Below are 19,839 nucleotides of genomic sequence, written 5' to 3'. Positions count from 1 at the left end.
GTCCCGGGAGGGGGGACAGCAGGGGAAGGCAGCGCCGGGGTAAGAACGGCTCCTATCCCAGGCCAACAGCGAATTAGCTGCAAATCCGCGCGAACCCCAGAGACCCTCTCTCCTCATCCCTAGCCACGGTTAAGATCTTCGCTGCGTCCGTGTCCTCCTCCTCCTCCGCCCCCAGAGGGCGCTGGTGGGCCAGGCAGCCGGCTGTCCCTTCCCACACCTGGCGCAAGTCCACGCTGCGGCACGCCTGGGGGTGTGGGCGGGGAGGCTTCGATTGCCCTTCACAATCATGGCGTCGCGGACACCGAGGTGGATATGGCTCCGCTCCTTACTATCAGGGCATCTCGGCCGGCGCTCCGCCAGTGTGCCTGGCCCGTCCCCGTTGTGGAATGACGGGCCTTCCGGGGAAGTAGGCCCACCCCTCACGATCATGGCATCTGACACGAGCTTCGGTAGTGTATTTGACTCTCGAAGTCACGGACCATTCACCGGAAGTGTGCCTGCTCCTTACAATCACGGCGCCCACGAGCGGCCCAACCTCGGGTCTTCGATGCTGGTGCCCATCCCAATAACAATAATGCCGGTGGACGTGGCAGCCTGGGATGTAAGGGAGAGCCCCTGTCCTTTACAGTCATGTCACTGGCAGACAGCACAGCCTGGACTTCGCGACACTGGCGTCCTCCTCCTTAACTATAACGCTCAGAGACGGTATAGCTTAGGCTTTGAAGGAATTGTGCCCCTCACAATCATGGCGCCAGTGACCAGCACAACGGAAGTCATGTGCCCCTCACAATCATGGAGCTCTCATAGCTTAGCGGGAGGGCATCTGCCCCTCACAATCATGGCGCCAGTGACCAGCACAACGGAATTCATGTGCCCCTCACAATCATGGAGCTCTCATAGTTTAGCGGGAGGGCGTCTGCCCCTCACAATCATGGCGCTCCCAAGGGTCAGCGGGGCAGCATCTGCCCGTTACAATCATGGCGGCCAGAGCGGGGCGGGGCGAGGCGGCGTCTGGAAAGGAGAAAAGGGCCGGCTGCCCGGGTGCTAGTGCTCATGTGACTGGGAAGATGGCCGTCTTTCCCTGGTAAGGAAGAAGCGGCGGGTGGTCTTCGGCGAGGGGCTGTTTGTGCTGTCTCTGGGTCTGTCTCTGCGAGTGTGAGCGTGTGCGTGCGAGTGACTGAGAATTGCTCTCTTCCGCCGGTGCTGGTGGAGTCTCCCGTCGCATCCGCGGTGGTTTTGACCGCAGAATCCACGGCCACTACCCCGGGCCAGGGGAGGTCCCTGAGACAGGACGGGTGGAATCTTGGTTCCCTCCCGGGCACTCCTTTCCTGCACCTTCCAGGCCCCTCTCCATTCATTCGGTAAAGGAAACTCCAGTTCCCCGGCTGCCTGTTCCCCAGGTTCTGGGGCGATGCATGCTGGAAAGGGAATGGTGGACTCAGCTCTGAGTCTGGATGATGCGGGACAGCTGGCTGTTTGCTCTGCTACTCAGCTCACCTGGAGCACTCTTGATTTTTCTCACCCGTGGAATGGCTTCCGTTCGTCCCACCGCGTGCAGTGCCCTGCGCCTGGGCACGGCGGATGTAAAGCCTTCACACATACGCCTTGGCCTCAAAGGCTTGACGGTTGAACGGAGCAGACACACAGAACAGAAGGGTCTCCAAAGCAGGCATTAGGATGAGGCATAACCTCACCTGGAGGCTCGGGGAAGGCTTAGCAGGGGCAGAGTCTTAAATTGGGTTTTGGAGGTTGAATAGGAGCTCCTAACAGGCAGGGCCAGCATGTGCTTTGGCTGACCGGCCTGTCAGGGCTCTCCTGACTGGAGTGGTTGGGAGTGATTGGTGCTGTGTTCCCCCCGGGAAGTCAGCAAAATGTGACGGTCACAGGGTGATTATTTATTTAGGGATGTGCGTTCTACCATGCATCTCAGAAAGGGAGATCGTCTTCTCATCTTTCTTTCCAAATGATGTGAAGTGGTTTACCTTGAATGAGTGAGTGAGCAAATGAAAGAATATACAGCCCTAGCCTCTAAAATAAATACAACCTTCTGATTTTATGCTTGATAAAAAGCTGCCTTCCCTATGCCCTGCAGCTAGCTAACATGCAGCGATTTCCTTCCAAGCTCTTGGTACACTCGATCGGAATTGGACGCCACTGAGTTTCCTTGGATCTCATCACGTGAAGCACATTTTAGGGTAACATTAAGGCTTAAAAACCAAAACCAATGAGAAACACCTGGCCTCAATTAACTTGTCTGGAATTTTCTAATGAGAAAATCCAGGAAGATACTTTTTAAGTCTGTGCATCCCAGTACATTTTTATTTGCAACTTTAAATCACAAACAGAGGTGCCACCTCCTAACATCTGGGGTCTGCACAGCTCCTGATCTGGCCAATTCCAGACGCTTGGTGCTCTTTACAAGGGACCCAGGGGCACCTGGGTGGCTCAGTCCATTAAGCGCCCGACTCTTGATTTCAGTGCCTGATTTCAGGGTCGTGACCTGGAGTCCTGCATCCAGCCGGGCACTCAGCATAGAGTCCACCTCTGTCTCTCCCCCTTCCTCTCTCTCTCTCTCAATAAATAAATAAATATATATATATATTTTTTTTTTCGAATAAAGGGACCAAGTTTTAACCTTTTCATGCCTTGCATGGAGCTTGGCAGATAGTAGGTGCTCAGTAATATTCTGTGGCATGAATGAGGAAACAGAGAAGGTCTGCAGAGAAGAAAGGGGTCTCTTTCATTAAATTTGACATTTACAGGGTCTTTTTTGTGTGCACCAGGCTCTGTTAAGTGCTTAGTGTGCCTCATCTCATTTAGCCCTCAAAACAGCCCCATTTTTCAGGTGAGGAAGTAGAGGCAGAGAGGTGAAGCTGTTCGTTTGCCTAAAATCGGGCAGCCTGCCAGGAGCCTGAGGGTTGGAGCCCAGTGGCTGTCCTGAAGCTCTTAACCGTTCCCCGCAGCTGGACCTCCAGTCCAGGTTCTGGGGTGCAGGGCTCCCCTAACCCCACTATGTTGTCATGGGTCTTCCAAGAATGCCTCTTTCCAGCTACACTGTAACATCTCTGATATATTTTGTCAGGGGCTAACATCTGTGATGTCCAGGACACCGTGGGCCACCTTCCCTGTTTAATCCTGTGGTAATCCCCTAAAAACACCTGCTTTTTAGTCAAGAATTTCACCACCACTTTGAGACTTTTTTAGACCACCTTTGAGTAGCCAGCGGCTCGGAGCAGCCAGGAGTAGAGGTGGGAAAAGTTGGCATCTGTGGCAGCCGCCAAGGACCCACGTGAGCCTTTAGCGTTGCCGGGAGCTGGGATCCTGGGGGTTTTTATCAGGTTCGTCTGCTCTGTTGAGTGGAAAAGCAAAGTAGGGAAGTTGGGAAAATGCCCGCTGGGGGGCGCTGTTGGCCTTACCAAAGACCCAGGTGTGGAAGACCAGGCTTCAGCATCTCAAGTTGTGGGGAAACGATTTAGGAGCCAAGAACAAATTTGAGGAAAAACAATGGAAGTGATAGAAAAATCAACAGATCGCTGTTTGACGTGGAATTTCTGAAAGGATAAATGTTTCCTTTTTTTTTTTTTCCCCAGAAGCCCTATTTTTTTTCCTCCTCCCCTCAAACTTAAAAAATTTATTTCAAATCTTGGTCCTTTAAAAAAAAAAAAAAAATATATATATATATATATATTTATATATATATATAAATATATATATATAAATATATATATATATTTAAATATATATATATATAAATATATATATATATATATATATATATATATATATATATATATGGCTCCTGGGTGGTTTAAAGCCTCTGCCTTCAGCTCAGGTCGTGATCCCGGGATCCTGGGATGGAGCCCCACATCGGGCTCTCTGCTCGGCAGGGAGCCTGCTGCAACCTCCCCCGCCCTCCCCAACCCTACCTGTCTCTGCTTCCTTGTGATCTCTGTCAGATAAATAAGTAAAATCTTTTTTTTTTTTTTTTTTAAAGATTTTATTTACCTACTTGACAGAGATCACAAGCAGGCAGAGAGGCAGGCAGAGAGAGAGAGAGAAGGAAGCAGGCTCCTGGCTGAGCAGAGAGCCTGATGTGGGGCTCCATCCCAGGACCCTGCGATCATGACCTGAGCCGAAGGCAGTGGCTTAACCCACTGAGCCACCCAGGCGCCCCAATAAGTAAAATCTTTTTAAAAAAATAAATAAATTTAAAAAAAAAATAGACAAAAGCAGACAATTGTTTGAGGTTCTCAAGAGGACCCACAGGTGGTCTACAGAGCTCCTGCACCCGAGAATTGGGCTGCCTCCGTTTGCTTGTGTCCCTAAGCACTCTCTGCTGTCATCTGAACTCCATAAGCCTCAGCTTCTCTGTCTCCAAAATGGGCGTAATAAGAGCGCCTGCATCAGGGGGTTGGTTAAATGAGGGAGGGGGGGGAGGGCGTGGCCAGGATCCCGGTATACAGTCAGCACATAATAAATGAGAACTATTACTTTATTCTGCATATCAAGTTACCCTACTCTTTTGAGACTGTGCTTTTCTCAGTTGTTGATTGATCTGTTGACGATTATGACGGGGATGAAAACCATTAGCAACCGAATTTCAGGTCTGATTACATTTCCACTCATTCTATTAAACCTTCCAAAATTCCATTGATGAAGTTAAGAATGATCGAAAGGAGGAAAAGCTTCGTTTGACTTTTAAATTCCGTTTAAAAAATTGATGGGTGTTACTCCACTTTATTTATTCTGGAGGTCTTTGTTTATTTTATAAATCAAGGATTGGCTGGCCGCATGTCACAGGGAGTTTGGAAGAGCATTTTATATTTTTGGAGACGAAGACGGGGCGTGTTTGGTGTGACGCAGAGACATTAGGCAATATATCATGATAGGGTTTTCCCTTTCAAAACATAAAAATAAAAAGCAGAGCTCTACCCGTGTGGTTGACCTGACCGGCCTTCCTCTCCGATCCTTCTCTCAGAGCCACAGTTAATTTAGAGAGGGATAGTCATGAAATGCCCTGGGATCCCCGTTCTCTTGTACTGAGTTAGGTTTCTGGGTTAGTGGAGCTCAGCAAGGCTGACAGGTTGCACAGCGCAGCTGGATTTGGGGTTCCTGCAAGGACTAAGGAATCCCCGGGGCTGGGAATGGGGCAGGATTGGGTTGGGAGGGTTGGAGGCTGAGGAACGTCATGACTGGCTCTATGTTCTTTGACACCCTGAGTTTTTTCCAAGTTTTTAAAACCTGTTTCCTGGGACGCCTGGGTGGCTCAGTTGTTAAGTGTCTGCCTTTGGCTCAGGCCATGGTCCCAGGGTCCTGGGATAGAGCCCTGCATAGGGCTCCCTGCTCTGAGGGAAGTCTGTTTCTCCCTCTGCCTCTCCCTACAACTGTGCTTCCTGTCTCTCCCTCTCTCTCAAATAAATAAAATCTTAAAACCTGTTTCCCTTTTGATGAGCCCTCTGGCTTTCAGCCATTTCTCTCTTCTTGATTTTTACCGAAGTTATTCAAGAGCCCCCAAGCTGGTCCTGCAACACTGGGCTTGGAAATGTTCGCACCCACATACTGCATTTCATGGCTCCCAAGTTCTGCCTTCCGCAGAACACCAGGACATGAGCGCAGTCCGGCCAAGCTCCCTGCCACATTATGATAGGAATCACCTTTCTTGTCCAGTAACCTGGTCCTGTTTTCATCTGAGGCCTCGCTAGGCTGACATTCACCGTCCAAACTTCTAGCAGCTTCTGTTTGCAATCAGCGGCGTGTTCTGGAGGAGGGTCAAGGCTTTCTCTGCAGCTCTCCTGACTCTCTGCCAGCCCTTGTGACAGTCACCCATGGGGCTTTTCTGGTCTGTCTTGCAAAACCCTTCCAGCCTGTACCCGTTCCGGTTCCTGAGCTGCTTCCTCATTTTTAGGTATTTTCGGTATACCCCCACTTCTCAGTCCCTGTTATCTTGGTCCCTTTGGGCTACTGTTAAAAAAAAAAAATCACAGGGTAAACTTATAAACAAAAGTATTTGTTTCTCCTGGGGGCTGAAAGTCTGGGATCCCGACACCTGCACCGTGTGTCTTCACAGCATGGGGGGGCTCCTTGGGGTTCCTGTTCTCAGGGCTCTGATCCCCCTCATGAGTTCTCCCTTGTGACCTTATCATGTCCTGAAGGTCCATCTCCTCTAACATGATCATCTTTGGGGGTAAAGATTTCAGACCTTAGCACCTCTTTTCTGCTAGTTGTCGTGCCTTTTTAAATTTTACACGTATCTTAAATACCGTAAGTTATCATTTTTGGCTGTCACTAATCTAGTTTTACGCACGCCTTTATCTTTTATTACCGTAAAGTAGGTATGGGTATATATGAGTGTGTACATATTACATATGTTTTGTTTTCAGTTGGGATCACTTTGTTTCCACATGTAGCCTTTCTTTTTCTTTTCTTTTTTAAGCCTAGTCTGCTGTATCTTCTGGTCTCTGTTTTTCTTTAACTAGAAACCCTGTAGCCCTTATGACTGAAGCGTAGTGCCCATAGGTACAGAATTGTTGGTTGGCAGGTCATTTCCTTGGGACCACCCCTTTGTCTGCTGGCTGTCATCTCTGCTGAGACGGCAGTCATTCTTTGAAAAGAAGGGCTCTTTTTTCCCTTCTAAGAAATCTTCTCTTTAGTTTTTAGCCATTTTACTACAAAAGTACCAAGTCTGGTTTTAGTTGTGCTTTTGTACGGGTCCTGCTTGGGGCACAGGTGTTTCTTGAATCTGTAGCTTGATGTCTTTCATTTCAGCGTCATCCCTTCGAACACTGCTTCTGCCTGTTCTTTCTCTCTTCCCCTTTAGGGTTCCAGTTGTACGAGTGTTAGACCTTCCCTTCCCGCCCCTTAGCACCTTTCCCGCTGTTTGCTGTCCTTCCAGTCTCTCTGCCCCGTGTGCACCAATGTGATACTCGTTGCCCTCTTCCATCTCATGATCTCAGACGGATGAAAACCGTGTTCTCTTTGTCTGCTTCCTGCTTGGCTTCCTTCTCTGGCTTCATACAGCTTTTGTGAACCTTTTGCAGGGAAACCCAGGGCCCAATCTCTCCGTTTCCTGCACCCACTTCTCTTGAGAAGCTCTTCCTTCAAGCCTCTGTGGTCTTGGGGGTGAGGTCGGGGAGGGGAGTTGACTTGACGTCACTGAGCGCCCTTGGTTCTGGTGTCTGGATACAGGTCCCGGATGCCTTGGCAGCTACTTAGACCTTGAACTGAGTGTTAGAATTCTATTTAGCGTTTCTCGGTCTTGGTAGAAGTACCATGCTGCTGTAAACTGCTGTATCCTTGAGGAAGTCTGAGCAAACAGTTCGAGTGTGTTCTGTGTCCCTCAGCTGATCCATGTGTGCATTTTGCTATCTGCCAGGCATTCCAGGAGCAGGAACTACAAGGCTGAGTTTGCGTCATGCCGGCTGGAGGCTGTGCCATTGGAGTTTGGGGACTATCACCCGCTGAAGCCCATAACTGTAAGTTTGTCAGGGGCTCCCTACCTGATACTCTCACTCCACAAAATTACAGGCCTGATCTGGGGTCTTTCCCATTTGCCCGCAGTAGCCGGTTTTGCGTATTTATTTCTGCTAGTTTTTTATTTCCGTTTTTTTTGTGTGTGTGACATTGACCTCACCCACTCATCATGTGTATTCTTGCCCTTTCTCGTCTTCGTGGGGCTGACACAGCACGGGATGCTTTTGTTCCTGAAGTGGACCTTCTTAATTTGCCGTGTGGAACATTAAGCATCTCTCTGATTCCCGTAGAGGATGCTGCCCTGAATAGCATCTTGGTCTACTTGTGAGTGATTAAAAAAGAAAAGAAAAGCAGGCAAGGGGTGTAGATGGTCCCCACCTTTGGTGCTTGATCAAATCACCCGAGCTTGGTGTCATGGCGTCAGACCCTATGGGTTGAGGTCAAGGTCTCCAATAAGCCTGGCCTTGCTTGAGACACCCACTGCAAATATGGGGGACCTCAGGCCACCTGTGCTTCTGAGCAGCTGGCTGCATATCCAGATGTTCCTTGAGGTCTCCCTTGGGCTCAACACTGGACTAGAAAGACTCACAGACCTCCGGAAACTACTGTCCCTATAAGTTTATATAAAGGATACAAGTGAGAAGCAGCCAGCTGAGAGACACTTAGGTTGAGGTCTGGGAAGTTTCCACAGGGAGCTTCGTGCCCTCTGCCTGTGGACACGTCGTGTCCAACCACGAAGCTCCCCTGAGCTTTGGTGCGTCCACACTTCCTATTGGGGATTTTATTACATTGGCGTGGAGGAGTGATTCCTTGGCCACGTGATCGAACCCCCTCTGCATCTCCCTCCCCTGAAGTCAGGCTGATAGCATGTGGCTGTGCTCACAGGCTGGGTCTCCGTCATGAGCAGCCCCCATGATGCGGCATCTCGTTAGCTAAACTCTGGTATGACCCAGAGGCTTGTGAGTGACAGACTCTCCAAGGAGGAGAGCCCCCTTTCCCAGAACCAGGGACAAAGGCCAGTCAACTTGTCCTTTGTCCCTCTGTCCCTGGCCCCTGGGTTTTCATAGCTTCTTCATTTCAAGTGGGGAGTGGAGTGCAACTGGCCCTTCTGGAATGTGGTCCTGTTTTCAGCAGAGAGACTGGTTGGATCCTCTTTGCCCAAGGGTTCACTTCTGGTCCCGTCATCTGGAGTTGGGGATAGTTGGAGGCGAGTGGAACAAAGACATGGCTTCACACCCCAACACCTGCCCCCCCCACCCCTCAGGACCACCAGCAGGTGGCATTGGGAATTTCTCCAAAAAGGAACCTTTTCATCATTGTCACCACTGCTTTGCGGTGATGACACAGTTCGGCAGCACCTCTGAGACTGCGTGCAGAGCGAGACAAACCTGGGATCTCGCGGTCCCCACTTCATGACCCTCCCTCGACCCTCGTCCCCTCGTGGATGACCTGACAGTCTTGTGAAGATGAGGTTTCTGATGCAGTAGGTCCCAGGGGAGCCCGAGAGTCTACATATTGGAGCCGCTCCCTGGTGATGTAGATGCTGCCTGTCCAGGGACACACTTTGGGTAAGAGGGCTCGACAGGGGTGCGGTTAGAGCTCAGCTCCCGGGTCCCGATGGCCCTGTCTCTTCCTCACCCCTACCCTGCGCCTTCCCATCCTCCATAGCTAGGATTCTGAGTCATGGCCATCTGGCACAAAAGATAAGCCTCCCTGCTCCAAGGCTCCCTTCGACAAAGGGAATGAGCGAAAGCATATGTGAATATTTCTCTGGGAAAAGTCTTGGGAAACTTGCACTTGACCTCTCGGGTTCCCCCCACAGGTCACAGAGTCAAAGACCAAGAAAGTGAGCCGGAAAGGCAGCTCTTCTTCCACGTCCTCGTCGTCCTCCAGCTCCGTGGTGGACCCGCTGAGCAGCGTGCTGGATGGGACCGACCCCCTCTCCATGTTCGCAGCCTCAGCGGACCCCGCAGCCACGGTAACACGGCCACCGCCGGTGGTGGGTTCTGCGGGGGGTGGCAGCTTCTCATCTTTTTTGTTTTCAATCTGCAGGGGTCCCGCAGGGGGCAGGGGGGCATTTTGTTTGTAGCAGTTCAGCTGACCGAGCCGCCCACAGGGTCTGGCTCTTGGAGGCCGCTCGGCTTGGGGAGAGGCTGGAGCCGATCCTGGAAGCTTCTTCCTTTCTTTATGGAGGCACTTCCAAACTCATTTGTGGCTTTAATTTCACCCTTATAATTCCTTTATTTATTTATTTATTCTTAGTTACGTAGGTAAGATGCTGATTTTTCACGTAAGAGAGTTAAGCACTGCCAATGAAGCCCGCGTCCTCTTGGCCGCCTGTGAGGTCATCCGTGATCAGTGTTTTCAGTGTCTCTTCAGTCGCTTTGTATCACTTTGTATATTCTTTCTTTCTTTTTTTTTTTTTTTTTTTTAAGATTTTATTTACTTGATGGGGCACCTGGGTGGCTCAGTTGTTAAGTGTCTGCCTTCAGCTTGGATCATGATCCCAGGGTCCTGGGATCGAGCCCTGCGTCGGGCTCCCTGCTCAGTGGGAAGCCTGCTTCTCCCTCCCCCACTCCCCCTGCTTGTGTTCCCTCTCTTGCGGTCTCTTTGTCAAATAAGTCTTTGGAAGAAAAAAAAAAAAGATTTTATTTATTAGGGAGCGCACACACACACAAGCAGGGAAGCAGCAGGCAGAGGGAGAAGCAGGCTTCCCGATGAGCAGGGAGCCCGATGCGGGCCTCCATCCCAGGACCCTGGAATCCTGACCTGGGCGGAAGGCAGACGCTTAACCTACTGAGCCACCCAGGCGCCCCTTCTTTGTATTTTCTTAGGGATCTATCTATAATAACAGTTTCTGAGTATTTATACACATATTCCTGTATGAGTAACATGTACAACAGTAACCAGATTTGCTGACCGCATGGCAGACATTTTCTCAGTGTGTCCCTAGTGCTCACACTGCCGTGTGACAGGTGTTCTAAAGGGGCCCCCGGCAAGGAGGAGTGTGGATGCACTGACTTCGAGCCCAGCCAGGCTGACTTCAGAATCCACACTCTGAACCATCGTTCTGGGCTGGCATTGTCCACTTTTTTTTTTCTTTTTTTAACTTGACGCGGTGTCTTGGAGAGCTTCCCGTGTTCATACTTAGGGAACAATCTTTTTTTTTTTCTTTTTTAAGATTTTATTTATTTATTTGAGAGAGAGAGAGCATGAGCGAGGAGAAGGTCAGAGGGAGAAGCAGACTCCCCATGGAGCTGGGAACCCAATGTGGGACTCGATCCTGGAACTCTGGGATCATGACCTGAGCCGAAGGCAGTTAGCTTAATCAACTGAGCCGCCCAGGTGCCCCTTAGGGGGCAGTCTTCTTATTTTTAGTAGCTGCCTTGTATCCTAAAAAAGGAGGACTTACTTAATGCTGGACACATGGACTGTTCTAGTGTTCGCTCATGTTGGCTGTGGCATGCTGTGCCTTGAACAGACCCATGTCTCGTGCACGTGGATTTCTGTGGGATACCTACTACTACTTTCTCCTCTTCTTCTTCTTTTTTCTTTTATTTGACAGAGAGAGATTACAAGTAGGCAGAGAAAGAGGGGTAACTAGGCTCCCTGCTGAGCAGAGAGCCCGATGCAGGGCTTAATCCCAGGACCCTGAGATCATAACCTGGGCCAAAGGCAGAGGCTTAACCCACTGAGCCACCCAGGCACCCCTTCTTCTTTTTTTTTTTTTAAAGGTTTTATGTTTAAGCAATCTCTGTACCCAACATGGAGCTCAAACTCACAACCCTAGGATCAAGAGTCACACACTCCACCCACTGAGCCAGTCAGGCACCGACCCGACCCCCCCGCCGCAGGGTAACTTCTTAGAAGTTCAGTACTGGGCTACAGCAGTGGGTTCATAGTTTTGACAGCTGCGGCCAAGTCACTGTCTGGCATTCTAGCACTGCCGGCGGTGCCTGTCTTCCCACAGTCTTGCCGCCCGGGATATTCTCTGCAGTTGAACTCTGCCGTTGTGGTGGTTGCAAAATGATCATTTGCTGTTCCTTGATTCTTTCTTTCTTTCTTTCTTTTTTTTTTTTTAGATTGCATTTATTTATTTGAGAGAGAGACAGAGAGTGAGCACCAGCAAGGTGAGGGGCAGAGGGAGAAGCAGACTCCCAGCTGAGCAAGGAGCCCAATGTGGGGCTCGATCCCAGGACCCTGGGATTGTGACCTGAACCGAAGGCAGAGGATCCACCCACTGAGCCACCCAGTTGTCCCTTGTCTTTTTTTCCTAAAAAAAGATTTATTTATTTTAGATCATGAGTGGGGTGAGAATCCTCAAACAGACTCCTGCTGAACATGGAGTCTGTCTTGGGGCTCGATCCCACGACTGCCATGAGGTCATGACCCGAGGTGAAACCAAGAGATGGGGGCGTGATGGTCTGAGCTGCCGAGGTGCCCTGAATATTTACTGTTTGTATACAGCGTGAAAGCACGTCCCCCATGAAGTTAATACATGCATCACCTCACGTATTTACCTTTTTGTTTGTTTGTTTGTTTGTTTAATTTGGTGAGAGCATTTACGTTGGACTCTCCTAGCAAATCTCAGTTTTGCAATACCTTATAGTCAACTGCCATCACCGTGTTGGCTTATGCTTTGTTTTTGTTTTTTCTTTTTTTTTAAGCAATCTCTACACCCAGCATGGTTTATACTTTGTTTTTAAAGACTGAAACGGAGGGCACGTGGGTGGCTCAGCGGGTTAAAGCCTCTGCCTTCAGCTCAGGTCATGATCCCAGGGTTCTGGGATCGAGCCCCACATCGGGCGCTCTGCTCAGCAGGGAGCCTGCTTCCCCTCTCTCTCTGCCTGCCTCTCTGCCTACTTGTGATCTCTCTCTGTCAAATAAATAAATAAAATTGTAAAAAAATGTAAAGACTAAAACGATACTGTGGCTGACGGCTTGTCTTGCCTGTCCTCAGGACAGCTCTAGGAAGAGACGAGACAGAGACGAGAACGCCATCGTAGGATCCGACTTCGAGCCCTGGGCCAGCAAACGGGGAGAAATCCTCGCCCGCTACACCACCACGGAAAAGCTCTCCATCGTGAGTACCAGTACGCTGCGGACTTGGCAGTAATCGTTTTGTCCCTGCGGTTCTGCCCCTGGTGGCGTGTGTAGGACTTTCCCTCACACCGGGTAATTCTCTGACTCCGGCTGGGTGTCCTGCAGCTCAGCTGTGTTCTGACACAGAGATACCGGGAGACGGTGTCGCTTCCCACGTGTTAGGGGCCTGGTGCCTCGACGCCCTCTCCCACTTCAACCGAGGGCCCCGAGTCCATGTTGTCCGCTGTGCTTCCGGCCATCTGGCAGTGTGTCCGATCCCACCACCCCCTCCTCGGGTTTGGCTCATTTGCTCGGTGGCTCACAGATCTCGGGAAACCGGGTCGCTCACTAGATTGCAAGGCTATTGAAGGTGGTAAATCAGCGTCCATTGGAAGAGAGACCTAGGGCAAGGTTCCGTACAAAGGACCTTCTGTCCCCCTGAAGTTTGGTGTCCTGCCTGGTGGTAGGTGGGTGCATTCTGTTCGCCAGCCTGGAAATTCTCGGAGCCCAGTCCTTTGGGGTTTTTATGGAGATTTCATTGCATAGACACGGATGGATTAAATCATTAGCCACTTGTGACGGATTCGACCCGCAGCCCCTCTCCTTTCCCTGGAGGTGGGGGTAAGACTGAAAATTCTAATCCTTTGATCACCTGTTTGCTTCCCGTGGAAACCAGTTTCCATTCATAAGGTGGGTCCAAAAGTCAATGAACAGAAGACCCCTTTACTGCTCTCATCTCTTGGTTTCCAAGGGTAGTAGGAGCTTCTGTGCCAGGAACAGGATTTCTTACAGATCGCGGCATCACAGTGCCTGGGCTCTATACTTTCCCCTCATCGTGTCTGTGTTAGTTGGGAGAAAACTGTGCTGATTGATGTCTCAAAAAATGTGTCAAGAATCCGGGCTCTGGCACAGTTCAGGGGAAGAACTGGACCTGCGGAACCCTGTGTCTGGGGAGGTCTCGGGCGGTGAGGAGCCCCCCTCCCCACCCCCAAGAAGGTGTACTTTTTGCCATGGCTCTGGTTTTCTTCCAGAACTGGAAGTTCGGTTTCTCTGGGTGGCCACAGAGCAGAGTGACTGACCCTGAGCTGAGACCCGAGACTGGCCGGGGAAAGCAGGGCCATGGCGGGGTTACTGGTATCACTGAGGAGAACAAGGTTCAGGAACTTAAACCAAAACCCTCATTGGTGTCGTAGGGAGGACTGATGTTTCTCTCTTGACCCTGAAAAGCAGCCGGGAGGTGGGTGGTCTGGGGCTGGAACGGCAGCTCTTTCTGTCCTGCCCTGTCCAGGGTCCCCTCATGACCAAGTTGTTGGAAGAAGGCAGAGGGAAAGTAGGATGGACCCTCGCTCATTTGAGGATCCCTCCCAGAGTCCCGCATTGACATACCCATTGGATTTGTCTCTTTTTTTCCCCTAAGATTTCTTTATTTGACAGAGATCACAAGTAGGCTGAGAGGCAGGCAGAGGGGGAAGGGGAAGCAGGCTCCCCGCTGAGCAGAGATCCTGATGCGGGGCTCGATCCCAGGACCCTGAGATCATGACCTGAGCCGAAGGCAGACCCTTAACCCACTGAGCTACCCACACGCCCCCGTTGAATGTGTCTTGAAGGTCATCACAGGCCAGACACAGGTAGAAGGACTCTGGGAAGTGGGGGCCAGTGTGCCCGTCAGGAGTCGGGGCTGTGAGTAGAAGGGAGCGGTGGGCGGTGGGAAAGCTCTGCCCCAGTTCCTCTCTTCCTGGCTTCCTTTCAAGGCTCGCATCGGGTGAGGGGCTGCAGGCAGAATCGTTGGACTAGGCATTTTGTTCTGATTCTCTGAAAGCATTGAGTTACTTGAGAGCAGTGATTTTCCAAGCAGGAGTAATTTTACCCTCCAGGGGACACACAGCAATGTCTGGAGGCATTTCTGGTTGTCACAGCTGTGAGGGTGTGACTGGCATCTAGTGGGTAGAGACCAGGGATGCTGCTAAATGACCTGCAGTGCCCACCACCCCCCACCTGGCTTTTCCAGTCCAGAATGTCAGTGGCGCCAAGGCCGTGAAACCCTCATCGACAGTAAGCCAAAGGCCACCCCCGACGCCAGTGCCCCCAAAATTGTGCCACTTGTTGGCTCACTTTGTTCTGAATTGTGTGGAAATTTGAATCTGCCGTCGTTTCTAGTGAGCTGCGTTTTCCTCCTCTGATTAAAGAGTTCTGTTCTTGGGGCGCCTGGGTGGCTCAGTGGGTTAAGCCTCTGCCTTCAGCTCGGGTCATGATCTCAGGGTCCTGGGATCGAGCCCCACATCGGGCTCTCTGCTCAGCAGGGAGCCTGCTTCCCTTCCTCTCTCTGCCTGCCTCTCTGCCTACTTGTGATCTCTCTGTCTGTCAAATAAATAAATAAAATTAAAAAAAAAAAAAGAGTTCTGTTCTTCATGTGGGTAAGTAAGTAGCCTTTGTCAGAAAACACCGAGTTGTGTTATCTTCGTGCTCCTTGAGTGATTTAAGTACCTTCCAGGGTTTTTTGTTGTTGTTGTTGAAAAAACTAGTCAATTTAAAATACTAACAAATTATTTTTGCCTCTGCAGAATCTGTTTATGGGATCTGAAAAAGGTGAGTTTTTGTTGCTGTTACTGGCTCGATGGGGAATTCTCCCATAAGCTTTTGTATAATTTCACAGAGGAAAGCAGTCTGTGGTGTCCTGTCTGGTGTTGAATTCCAGTAAGGCTGTCCTTTCTTCGGTCATGCATGGACTTTGTAGAGTTGGAATACAGACTTAGGGGATGAATGGGGCAGGGAGGGAAAGACCGAAGGGGTTTCTAGCAGTAAAACAGGAGCTCCCTGTCTGATTTTACGGAGCAGTGGCAGTCTTCTCTTAGTGCCTCCTCACCCGCTGGGGAATCGTAAAATTCTCCTTTCTGGAGATCCTGTTACTTTGCCTTAGGTCTTGACCCCCCAGCCCGCACCCCAGGTGAGAAGGCAGATCCGCTGGGGACGGGAGTCACAGTTTTAGTGGCCACTGGTCCCGAAACACTGTAGTCCTCCTTTTCCTCTGCCACGACACGGTCAGATTCTCTGGGCTAGTGTGCCTCAAACTAGCTTTGCAGCAGGCTCACCTGAGCGACTTTCAAACAAAAACCGCACTGCGGGGGGCGGCGCCTGGGTGGCTCCGTGGGCTCTGCCTTCGGCTCAGGTCATGGTCTCAGGGTCCTGGGATCGAGCCCCACATCGGGCTCTCTGCTCAGTGGGGAGCCTGCTTCCCCCTCTCCCTCTGCCTGCCTCTCTGCCTACTTGTGATCTCTCAAATAAATAACTAAAATCTTTAAAAAATAAACAAAACGCACTGCGGGCCGCACTTCACTTGCTGAATTTATCTTGAGGAGTGGGACCCAGGTATTGCCAAGCTCCCAAGTGATTCTGAGGCAGCTGACACAGCTCGTGAACCCCTGGGGTGCAGATGAGCACAGCTGTGGTTTCTCTGCAGATCACTAGTACGGCAGCTGCAACCCTCCCTCGTCCTCTGCAGGTGGGAGCAGCACTTCGGACATTAGGAGAGCGGGGGTGCCTTTGTTAGGGCTGTAACTTTGACCCCAAACTGTGAAAAAGTAAGTTCTACTGTTGGATATCTTCCAGTTTGCAAACATCAGAAGGACTGACAAGGTCTCTTGCTGGTGAGAGTGGATAGCAGGAGAGCTCTCATGCTGCCAGTGGGAGTGTAAAGCACTCTTGTGGTGTCTATTAAAATTGAAGTTGGGCCAACCTTGTAACTCAGCAGTTCTATTAGGATATGCTCTAGATCAGAAATCAGCAAACTGTGTCCTACAGGCCAGATCTGGCCCCCTGTTTAAGCTTGTAAATAAAGTTTTATTTACAACCAGCCATGCCTAATTGTTCCCATATTGCCTGTAGCTGCTTTTGTGCTGTCGTGGCAGAGATGAGTACCTGGGACAGACGATGTCTCAACAAAGCCTAAAATACATCTGGCCCTTTAAAGAAAGTGTTTTCCAACTCTCTCCAAATTCCATGGTTTTTTTTTTTTTTTTTTTTTTTTAAGATTTTATTTATTTGACAGAGACACAGCGAGAGAAGGAACACCAGCAGGGGCAGTGAGCGAGGGAGAAGCAGGCCTCCCTCCAGGCCCAATGTGGGGCTCCTTCCCAGGACCCTGGGATCATGCCCCGAGCTGAAGGCAGACACTTAACAACTGAGCTACCCCAAATTCCGTGGTTTTCTTAAAGTGTGGTCCAAGGGCTAGTAGCATTGACATCATTTGGGAGTCATTAGAAATGCAGAGTCATTTCTGGGATCATGACTTGTGCCTACTGTGGTGTATTCACACAGTGTAAAATAATTAACAGCAGGGCAACAGCTCTGTGTAACGACGTGGATGAATTTCTTCAAGTAAAGATAACGGTGACCAGGAAGCAAGACCATATCCGGACTGGATGGTGGGCACAGGGTTTTATAATTACCTATTAAAATGTGCGTGTGTGCCCTTTCTGTATAATATTTCAAATTCAAAGGAACAGTAGAAACGAGGCTAAAAAAAAAAAAAAAAATTATTTGGAAACTTAAGTAGTCGTTTTTTTAGTAATTAAGTAACGCACTGTGCTCTCGGCCTGTTCCCAGACAAATCTTTGAGTTAATACCAGATCGAAGAAGCCAGTGCCTGCAAAGAACGAACTTGTGTTCCTGAGAGTGGGTTTGGAGGGCCGGAGCAGGGGGAGCTCAGCTCTAGAACAGAAGCCCCTTTCGGATGGGGAAATTTCTGAGATGAGGCCTGTTGGGCAGAAGAGCCAGCTGGACAGACGGCCTCATCCCGTAGCTGGCTCGCGGCCTGGAGGACCTCCCTTTGCCTCTGTCCGGCCACCCACCGATAGGATGGTGGGAATCGGCTGAGAGGTAATGGGAGGAGGCGGCCTTGGAAGCCCTGGTGCTGGGCAGACGTGAGGTGCTGGCTTTAGTGTCAGAACGTGAGAGTTTTGCACCTAGTCCGAGCCTGAGGGGGCCTTTTGTTGGTGGGAGACAATTGCATGATGGAGTTTGGGCGTCCTTCTCTGGTCTGCCTTTCTTTTTTTTTTAAGATTTTATTTATTTATTTGTCATAGAGAAGCGAGAGCGAGCTCAGGCAGACAGAGTGGCAGGCAGAGGCAGAGGGAGAAGCAGGCTCCCCGCCAAGCAAGGAGCCCGATGTGGGACTCGATCCCAGGACGCTGGGATCATGACTTGAGCCGAAGGCAGCTGCTTAACCAACTGAGCCACCCAGGCATCCTTGGTCTGCCTTTCTTTAGAAAACAAACGATTTGGGGAGAAGTTTATAAAGACCGCATAGAGTGTGGGCCCATTTCGAGGCTGGCCTGCTGAACTCTGGGGGCAGCTTCTTGGCAAAAATGTTTCCAATGGCACTTTGGTTCCATAAGGATGAGGTTTTCCAGATCTCGGAGTTGTCTATAATGAAGTTGGTCCCTGGCCCCCTTATTCACGTTGAAGCAGAGAGTCAGAGGTGCCTTCCTTTAGGGTGCTGGGGACAGAGAAAGCCACCTGTGTGATGGGAATCCATTCTGTTCAGGCAAAGCCGGGACTGCCACGTCTGCGATGTCGGAGAAGGTTCGGACGAGGCTGGAGGAGCTGGATGACTTTGAGGAGGTGAGTGGGCGAGTTGTCGGCTGGGCTGAGCGTGGGCAGAGTCAGGGCTTCCGTTTCTCCTGCCAAGTGCGATGCATTTCAGGGGCCGCTCTGCGATGCATTCCCGCGCCGCACGTTGTGCTTGTCCCCTGCAAGCCACCAGCCGACCCAGGGAAAGCGGCCAGCAGCCGTGCGGGGGGCTGAACGCGTAGGAGCTGCCTTCGGGCTGGTTTTCCGAAGGCATCTTCTCCCTGTGCTGCCCATGCAGACCCGGGTCGTGCGGGGTCAGGGTCTGCCTGGAAAAGTCAGCTGCAGCCACCTTCCCCCGGAAGCGCCTCACGCGGTGTAAAGATCATACCTTGTGCAGGGGTTGCACGGGGCTGTGCCTCCGGCTTGCTGTGCCTCCCACGAACCTGTCAGAAAACATGCTTTTGGAGAACACGACTCATTGTCCAGCTCTTAAAAGTTGATGAATTTCACATACAAATCTAATTTTTTTTTTTTTAAAATTACACCTGATACCTGAGGGTTCACATTCCTGCATTTAACCAGGGCGTGCGCTGTCCAGGTTCTGCAGCGCTTTCTGTCCTGGTTCACTCACGAGCACCACAGGCCTGGCCCCTGGAGGCAGGGGATTTTGTGTCCCCTGGGATGGCCTTTAGAGAGGTCGCCTAGCGTCCTGAGTAAGAGACTCTGGAGCCAGACTGCCTGAGTTTGAATCTCGGCTCTACGGTTGGGCAGTTCAGGATTTGGGGCGAGGGGCTTAACTGCTCTGTGCCTCAGTTTGCTTATCTCTAAAATGGGAGACGCTGCCTAGTACCTGCCTCTTAGGGCTGTTCGAGGAAAGAAATAAGTTCACGTGTACAAGGCGCTTGGACCAACACCCGGTGTGTGCTGGGCGCTCCTGCCTGTTGCCGTGAGCATGGGCTGAACCTGAGTCCAGAGGCCTGAGGCGCGGTGCCCTTGGGCAGTCCCCTTTCCTTTATCCGCGTCCCAAACAAAACATGAGCATGAAGAATAGAGCTGTGGACCCAGTGGTGATGCTCTGAAACCCACAGAGGGCCGTGTGATGGCAGGGGCCGTCGCTCTGTGCTGCTGCTTGCCCCTCGGTTCAGCTCTGAGAGCAGAGCCCTCTGGTGCTCGGAAAAGTCTCTTAGTCCGCCCTCTCACTGCCCAGTTTTGAATCCGGGGGCCCGGGAGCCTCGGTCCGCATATCCTCAGCCAACCTGGGCTGGCAGGAGGGGACTCGCTGAGCGTTTACATCGAAGCTCTTCAGTCCGAGTGTCACTTGAGCTGGCTTCAGCTGCAAATGGGGCGTCTGTTGAAGGGTGCGGGGCCGCTGCCTGAGCCGGAGGGCGTGGTGATCTGGAACCGGGAGTTAAAGAATCACCCAGATACCTAGCCAGCCGTCCTCTGCCTCTCTCGGTTCTCTGTAGCCTCCTGTCCCTGACTCTATACGTGTCGGTCTCCCCCCACCCCCCACCCTGCACCCCCTCCCCCGATTGATTTTCTTGCTGCCCTCCGCTCACAGCCGCAGATGGCTGCCCCCTGGCTTCTAGGCGAGCATCGCTTACGAGTCAGGGCGAGGCTGGATTATACGGTGCTAACAGGTGAGCCTCTGATACCCTAACACGGGCTTCTTTCTTCCTCACATGACTCAGCCTGTGAGGTGACAAGTGCACCACCGTC

The 19,839-nt window shown here is 51.1% G+C and overlaps 1 protein-coding gene across 2 annotated transcripts in view; it reads left to right on the top strand.

Annotated features, from left to right (window-relative positions):
• Nucleotides 1-962: 962 nt before the first annotated feature.
• The window catches only part of VPS35L (VPS35 endosomal protein sorting factor like), a 118,308-nt gene continuing 99,431 nt past the window's right edge, over nucleotides 963-19,839 (top strand). The window contains exons 1-6 of one of the 2 annotated variants that reach the window (XM_059154299.1): nucleotides 963-1,084; nucleotides 7,373-7,472; nucleotides 9,293-9,448; nucleotides 12,431-12,553; nucleotides 15,114-15,138; nucleotides 18,095-18,171. In XM_059154299.1, coding sequence (XP_059010282.1) covers nucleotides 978-1,084; nucleotides 7,373-7,472; nucleotides 9,293-9,448; nucleotides 12,431-12,553; nucleotides 15,114-15,138; nucleotides 18,095-18,171 — 588 coding nt within the window. In that variant the 5' untranslated portion in view covers nucleotides 963-977. The remainder of the gene's footprint in view (nucleotides 1,085-7,372; nucleotides 7,473-9,292; nucleotides 9,449-12,430; nucleotides 12,554-15,113; nucleotides 15,139-18,094; nucleotides 18,172-19,839) is intronic. The other variant, XM_059154298.1, reaches the window with a different exon arrangement.

The sequence above is a fragment of the Mustela lutreola genome, chromosome 17, assembly GCF_030435805.1.
Source record: "Mustela lutreola isolate mMusLut2 chromosome 17, mMusLut2.pri, whole genome shotgun sequence".
Classification (NCBI taxonomy): domain Eukaryota; kingdom Metazoa; phylum Chordata; class Mammalia; order Carnivora; family Mustelidae; genus Mustela; species Mustela lutreola.
This window is presented reverse-complemented; position numbering and strand designations above follow the sequence as displayed.